General features: G+C 56.6%; 1 protein-coding gene across 1 annotated transcript; it reads right to left on the bottom strand.

The window, feature by feature from the left end:
* Window positions 1-6078: 6078 nt before the first annotated feature.
* On the bottom strand, window positions 6079-6774 carry LOC124620066 (proline-rich protein 36-like). The gene has a single exon (XM_047146732.1). It carries the CDS (start codon window positions 6772-6774, stop codon window positions 6079-6081), a length of 696 nt encoding a protein of 231 aa, XP_047002688.1.
* Window positions 6775-7236: the final 462 nt, after the last annotated feature.

Genomic DNA, 7236 nt, shown 5'->3' with positions numbered 1-7236 from the left:
AGGTTACGGCCATAGGTTGCAGAACCTACCAGCTGACATGGACTCTTCTCAGGAGGTTGGCAATGTGAGGAGCATTATGCTGTAGGCGGAGGCCAGCTTGGTCCAAGAGCTCATTGGGTCCAGGACAGAGGGTGGGTGCATCTCCTTGGACTTCATGACAGTCGTCTTCCGTACGACATTCGTCGAGATATCACCTGATAAAAGAACTCAAAAAGAGCGACCTACAGATCAGCAGCATCAGCGAAAAATGTAGGGGAGCACGGCATGGCGAGAGCGGGCTGAAGTGGCAGGCAAATGACAATAGGAGACTTTGGCCACAGTCGTCTCTGTGACCGACGACAAGCTGAAGCAGAAGCAGCAGCAGCAGAAGGCAGGGAAAGAGAGCAAGGCAAAGCTATTGGAGGACGACGAGAAGCGCCAACAGTACAGCAGTACCAAGAGGCAGAAGAGGGCAAGCCGGCGCTGATATAGCGTGAGGAGAAGGAACAGCTATAGCAGCAGAAAGCAGGAGCAGCTGAAAGGGCAGAGCTGACATAGGATGAGGGAAAGCAACAGCTTCAGCAGCACCAAGTGCAAGAAGAGGGCAAGGCACAGCCCATGAAGGTAGGGGAGCAGCAACACCATCAGCAGAAAGCTGAGGAAGGGGACAGAGTAGAGCTGACAGAGGGCGAGGAGCAGCAGCAGCAAGATGGGGAAGATGACAGGGCTTAGCTGACGGAGGAGAAGGAGCAGCGGCAGCGGAAGCAAGTGGACGAAGAGGGCAAGGCGGAGCCGATGTAGGTGGGGTAGCAGCAACACCATCAGCAGAAAGCTGAGGAAGGGGGCAGGGCAGAGCTGACAGAGGGCGAGGAGCAGCAGCAGCAAGCAGGGGAGGAGGACAATGCATAGCTGATGGAGCATAAGGAGCAGCTGCAGCAGAATCAAGTGGACGAAGAGGGAAAGGTAGAGTCGATGTAGGTCGGGGAGCAGCAACACCATCAGCAGAAACCTGAGGAAGAATGCACGGCAGAGCTGACAGTTGGCGGGGAGCGGCAGCAGCAAGCAGGGGAAGACGACAGTGCGTAGCTGTCGGAGCAGAAGGAGCAGCAGCAGCAGATGCAAGTGTACGAAGCTAGCAAAGCAGAGCCGATGTAGGTTGGGGAGCAGCAACACCAGCAGCAGAAAGCTGTGGAAGAGGGCAGGGCATAGCTGACAGTTGGCGAGGAGTGGCAGCAGCAAGCAGGGGAATACGACAGTGTGTAGCTGATGGTGCAGAAGGAGCAGCGGCAGATGAATCAAGTGGACGAAGAAGGCAAGGCAGAGCCGATGTAGGTTGGGGAGAAGCAACATCATCAGCAGAAAGCTGAGGAAGAGGGCAGGGCAGAGCTGACAGTTGGCGAGGAGCGGCAGCAGCAATCAGGGGAAGACGACAGAGCGTAGCTAATGGAGCAGAAGGAGCAGCGGCAGAAGAATAATGTTGACGAGGACGGCAAGGCAGAGCCGATGTAGGTTGGGGAGAAGCAACATCATCAGCAGAAAGCTGAGGAAGAGGGCAGGGCAGAGCTGACAGTTGGCGAGCAGCGGCAGCAGCAAGCAGGGGAGGAGGACAATGCATAGCTGATGGAGCATAAGGAGCAGCTGCAGCAGAATCAAGTGGACGAAGAGGGAAAGGTAGAGTCGATGTAGGTCGGGGAGCAGCAACACCATCAGCAGAAAGCTGAGGAACAGGGCAGGGCAGAGCTGACAGCGAGGAGCAGCAGCAGCAAGCAGGGGAAGACGACAGTGCGTAGCTGACGGAGCAGAAGGAGCAGCAGCAGCAGATGCAAGTGTACGAAGCTAGCAAAGCAGAGCCGATGTAGGTTGGGGAGCAGCAACACCAGCAGCAGAAAGCTGTGGAAGAGGGCAGGGCAGAGCTGACAGTTGGCGAGGAGCGACAGCAGGAAGCAGGTCAAGATGACAGTGCGTAGCTGATGAAGCAGAAGTAGCAGCAGCAGCAGCAGAATCAAGTGGATGCAGAGGGTAAGGCAGAGCCGATGTAGGTCAGGGTGCAGCAACACCATCAGCAGAAACCTGAGGAAGAATGCACGGCAGAGCTGACAGTTGGCGGGGAGCGGCAGCAGCAAGCAGGGGAAGACGACAGTGCGTAGCTGTCGGAGCAGAAGGAGCAGCAGCAGCAAATGCAAGTGTACGAAGCTAGCAAAGCAGAGCCGATGTAGGTTGGGGAGCAGCAACACCAGCAGCAGAAAGCTGTGGAAGAGGGCAGGGCAGAGCTGACAGTTGGCGAGGAGTGGCAGCAGCAAGCAGGGGAATACGACAGTGTGTAGCTGATGGTGCAGAAGGAGCAGGGGCAGATGAATCAAGTGGACGAAGAAGGCAAGGCAGAGCCGATGTAGGTTGGGGAGAAGCAACATCATCAGCAGAAAGTTGAGGAAGAGGGCAGGGCAGAGCTGACAGTTGGCGAGGAGCGGCAGCAGCAATCAGGGGAAGACGACAGAGCGTAGCTAATGGAGCAGAAGGAGCAGCGGCAGAAGAATAATGTTGACGAGGACGGCAAGGCAGAGCCGATGTAGGTTGGGGAGAAGCAACATCATCAGCAGAAAGCTGAGGAAGAGGGCAGGGCAGAGCTGACAGTTGGCGAGCAGCGGCAGCAGCAAGCAGGGGAGGAGGACAATGCATAGCTGATGGAGCATAAGGAGCAGCTGCAGCAGAATCAAGTGGACGAAGAGGGAAAGGTAGAGTCGATGTAGGTCGGGGAGCAGCAACACCATCAGCAGAAAGCTGAGGAACAGGGCAGGGCAGAGCTGACAGCGAGGAGCGGCAGCAGCAAGCAGGGGAAGACGACAGTGCGTAGCTGACAGAGCAGAAGGAGCAGCAGCAGCAGATGCAAGTGTACGAAGCTAGCAAAGCAGAGCCGATGTAGGTTGGGGAGCAGCAACACCAGCAGCAGAAAGCTGTGGAAGAGGGCAGGGCAGAGCTGACAGTTGGCGAGGAGCGACAGCAGGAAGCAGGTCAAGATGACAGTGCGTAGCTGATGAAGCAGAAGTAGCAGCAGCAGCAGAATCAAGTGGATGCAGAGGGTAAGGCAGAGCCGATGTAGGACAGGGTGCAGCAACACCATCAGCAGAAACCTGAGGAAGAATGCACGGCAGAGCTGACAGTTGGCGGGGAGCGGCAGCAGCAAGCAGGGGAAGACGACAGTGCGTAGCTGTCGGAGCAGAAGGAGCAGCAGCAGCAGATGCAAGTGGATGAAAATGGCAAGGCAGAGCCGATGTAGGTTGGGGAGCAGCAACACCATCAGCAGAAACCTGAGGAAGAGGGCAGAGCAGAGCTGACAGTTAGCGAGGAGAGGCAGCAGCAAACAGGGGAAGACGACAGGGTGTAGCTGACGGAGCAGAAGGAGCAGCGGCAGCAGAATAAAATTGACGAAGATGGCAAAACAGAGCCGATGTAGGTCGAGGAGCAGCAACACCATCAGCAGAATGCTGAGGAAGGCGGCAGGGCAGAGCTGACAGTTGGTGAGGAGCAGCAGCAGCAAGCAGGGGAAGACGACAGTGTGTAGGTGATGGAGCAGAAGGAGCAGTGGCAGCAGAATCAAGTGGACGAAGAGGGCAAGGCAGAGCCAATGTAGGTCGGGGAGCAACAACACCATCAGCAGAAACCTGAGGAAGAGGGCAGGGCAGAGCTAACAGTTGGCAAGGAGCAGCAGGAGCAAGCAGGGGAAGACGACATGGCGTATCTGGCGGAGCAGAAAGAGCAGCAGCAGCAGAATCAAGTGGAGGAAGAGTGAAAGGCAGTGCCAAAGTACTTCGGGGAGCAGCAACAGCATCAGCAGAAAACTGAGGAAGAGGGCAGGGCAGAGCTGACAGTTGGCGAGGAGTGGCAGCAGCAAGCAGGGGAAGACGACAGTGCGTAGCTGATGGTGCAGAAGGAGCAGCGGCAGATGAATCAAGTGGACGAAGAAGGCAAGGCAGAGCCGATGTAGGTTGGGGAGAAGCAACATCATCAGCAGAAAGCTGAGGAAGAGGTCAGGGCAGAGCTGACAGTTGGCGAGGAGCGGCAGCAGCAATCAGGGGAAGACGACAGGGCGTAGCTAATGGAGCAGAAGGAGCAGCGGCAGAAGAATAAAGTCGACGAGGACGGCAAGGCAGAGCCGATGTAGGTTGGGGAGAAGCAACATCATCAGCAGAAAGCTGAGGAAGAGGGCAGGGCAGAGCTGACAGTTGGCGAGCAGCGGCAGCAGCAAGCAGGGGAGGAGGACAATGCATAGCTGATGGAGCACAAGGAGCAGCTGCAGCAGAATCAAGTGGACGAAGAGGGAAAGGTAGAGTCGATGTAGGTTGGGGAGCAGCAACACCATCAGCAGAAAGCTGAGGAACAGGGCAGGGCAGAGCTGACAGCGAGGAGCGGCAGCAGCAAGCAGGGGAAGACGACAGTGCGTAGCTGACGGAGCAGAAGGAGCAGCAGCAGCAGATGCAAGTGTACGAAGCTAGCAAAGCAGAGCCGATGTAGGTTGGGGAGCAGCAACACCAGCAGCAGAAAGCTGTGGAAGAGGGCAGGGCAGAGCTGACAGTTGGCGAGGAGCGACAGCAGGAAGCAGGTCAAGACAACAGTGTGTAGCTGATGAAGCAGAAGTAGCAGCAGCAGCAGAATCAAGTGGATGCAGAGGGTAAGGCAGAGCCGATGTGGGTCAGGGTGCAGCAACACCATCAGCAGAAACCTGAGGAAGAATGCACGGCAGAGCTGACAGTTGGCGGGGAGCGGCAGCAGCAAGCAGGGGAAGACGACAGTGCGTAGCTGTCGGAGCAGAAGGAGCAGCAGCAGCAGATGCAAGTGGATGAAAATGGCAAGGCAGAGCCGATGTAGGTTGGGGAGCAGCAACACCATCAGCAGAAACCTGAGGAAGAGGGCAGAGCAGAGCTGACAGTTAGCGAGGAGCGGCAGCAGCAAGCAGGGGAAGACAACAGGGTGTAGCTGACGGAGCAGAAGGAGCAGCGGCAGCAGAATAAAATTGACGAAGATGGCAAAACAGAGCCGATGTAGGTCGAGGAGCAGCAACACCATCAGCAGAATGCTGAGAAAGGCGGCAGGGCAGAGCTGACAGTTGGTGAGGAGCAGCAGCAGCAAGCAGGGGAAGACGACAGTGCATAGGTGACGGAGCAGAAGGAGCAGTGGCAGCAGAATCAAGTGGACGAAGAGGGCAAGGCAGATCCAATGTAGGTCGGGGAGCAACAACACCATCAGCAGAAACCTGAGGAAGAGGGCAGGGCAGAGCTGACAGTTGACTAGAAGTGGCAGCAGCAAGCAGGGGAAGACGACAGTGCATAGCTGATGGTGCAGAAGGAGCAGTGGCAGATGAATCAAGTGGACGAAGAAGACAAGGCAGAGCCGATGTAGGTTGGGGAGAAGCAACATCATCAGCAGAAAGCTGAGGAAGAGGTCAGGGCAGAGCTGACAGTTGGCGAGGAGCGGCAGCAGCAATCAGGGGAAGACGACAGGGCGTAGCTAATGGAGCAGAAGGAGCAGCGGCAGAAGAATAAAGTCGATGAGGACGGCAAGGCAGAGCCGATGTAGGTTGGGGAGAAACAACATCATCAGCAGAAAGCTGAGGAAGAGGGCAGGACAGAGCTGACAGTTGGCGAGCAGCGGCAGCAGCAAGCAGGGGAGGAGGACAATGCATAGCTGATGGAGCATAAGGAGCAGCTGCAGCAGAATCAAGTGGACGAAGAGGGAAAGGTAGAGTCGATGTAGGTCGGGGAGCAGCAACACCATCAGCAGAAAGCTGAGGAACAGGGCAGGGCAGAGCTGACAGCGAGGAGCAGCAGCAGCAAGCAGGGGAAGACGACAGTGCGTAGCTGACGGAGCAGAAGGAGCAGCAGCAGCAGATGCAAGTGTACGAAGCTAGCAAAGCAGAGCCGATGTAGGTTGGGGAGCAGCAACACCAGCAGCAGAAAGCTGTGGAAGAGGGCAGGGCAGAGCTGACAGTTGGCGAGGAGCGACAGCAGGAAGCAGGTCAAGATGACAGTGCGTAGCTGATGAAGCAGAAGTAGCAGCAGCAGCAGAATCAAGTGGATGCAGAGGGTAAGGCAGAGCCGATGTAGGTCAGGGTGCAGCAACACCATCAGCAGAAACCTGAGGAAGTATGCACGGCAGAGCTGACAGTTGGCGGGGAGCGGCAGCAGCAAGCAGGGGAAGACGACAGTGCGTAGCTGTCGGAGCAGAAGGAGCAGTGGCAGCAGAATCAAGTGGACGAAGAGGGCAAGGCAGAGCCAATGTAGGTCGGGGAGCAACAACACCATCAGCAGAAACCTGAGGAAGAGGGCAGGGCAGAGCTGACAGTTGGCAAGGAGCAGCAGGAGCAAGCAGGGGAAGACGACATGGCGTATCTGGCGGAGCAGAAAGAGCAGCAGCAGCAGAATCAAGTGGAGGAAGAGTGAAAGGCAGTGCCAAAGTACTTCGGGGAGCAGCAACAGCATCAGCAGAAAACTGAGGAAGAGGGCAGGGCAGAGCTGACAGTTGGCGAGGAGCAGCAGCAGTAAGCAGGGGAGGAGGACAATGCATAGCTGATGGAGCAGAAGGAGCAGCTGCAGCAGAATCAAGTGGACAAAGAGGGAAAGGTAGAGTCGATGTAGGTCGGGGAGCAGCAACACCATCAGCAGAAAGCTGAGGAAGAGGGCAGGGCAGAGCTGACAGTTGGCGAGGAGCAGCAGCAGCAAGCAGGGGAAGAGGACAGTGCATAGGTGACGAAGCAGAAGGAGCAGCAGCAGCAGAATCAAGTGGACGAAGAGGGCAAGGCATAGCCAATGTAGGTCAGGGAGCAGCAACGGCATAAGCAGAAAGCTGAGGAAGAGTGAAGGGCAGAGCTGACAGAGGGCGAGGAGCAGCAGCAGCAAGCAGTGGAAGATGACAATGCATAGCTGACAGAGCAGAAGGAGCAGCAGCAGCAGAATCAAGTTGACGAAGATGGCAAAACAGAGCCGATGTAGGTCGGGGAGGAACAATTCCATCAGCAGAAACCTGAGGAAGCGTGCAGGGCAGAGGTGACAGAGGGTGAGGAGCAGCGGCAGCAAGCAGTGGAAGACGACAGTGCATAGCCGATGGAGCAGAAGGAGCAGCAGCAGCGGTTGAAAGTGGATGAAGATGGCAAGGCAGAGCCAATGTACGTCGCGGAGCAGCAACACCATCAGCACGAAGCTGAGGAAATGGGCAGGGCAGAGCTGAAAGAGGGTGACGAGCAGCAGCAGCAAGCAGGGCAAGACA

This window comes from Schistocerca americana, chromosome 6, assembly GCF_021461395.2.
Source record: "Schistocerca americana isolate TAMUIC-IGC-003095 chromosome 6, iqSchAmer2.1, whole genome shotgun sequence".
NCBI lineage: Eukaryota > Metazoa > Arthropoda > Insecta > Orthoptera > Acrididae > Schistocerca > Schistocerca americana.
This window is presented reverse-complemented; position numbering and strand designations above follow the sequence as displayed.

Excerpts from the sequence above, each read along its gene's own strand:
- LOC124620066 (XM_047146732.1), bottom strand. The coding sequence starts at position 6,774 with ATGCCTTGCCCTCTTCGTCCACTTGATTCTGCTGCTGCTGCTCCTTCT.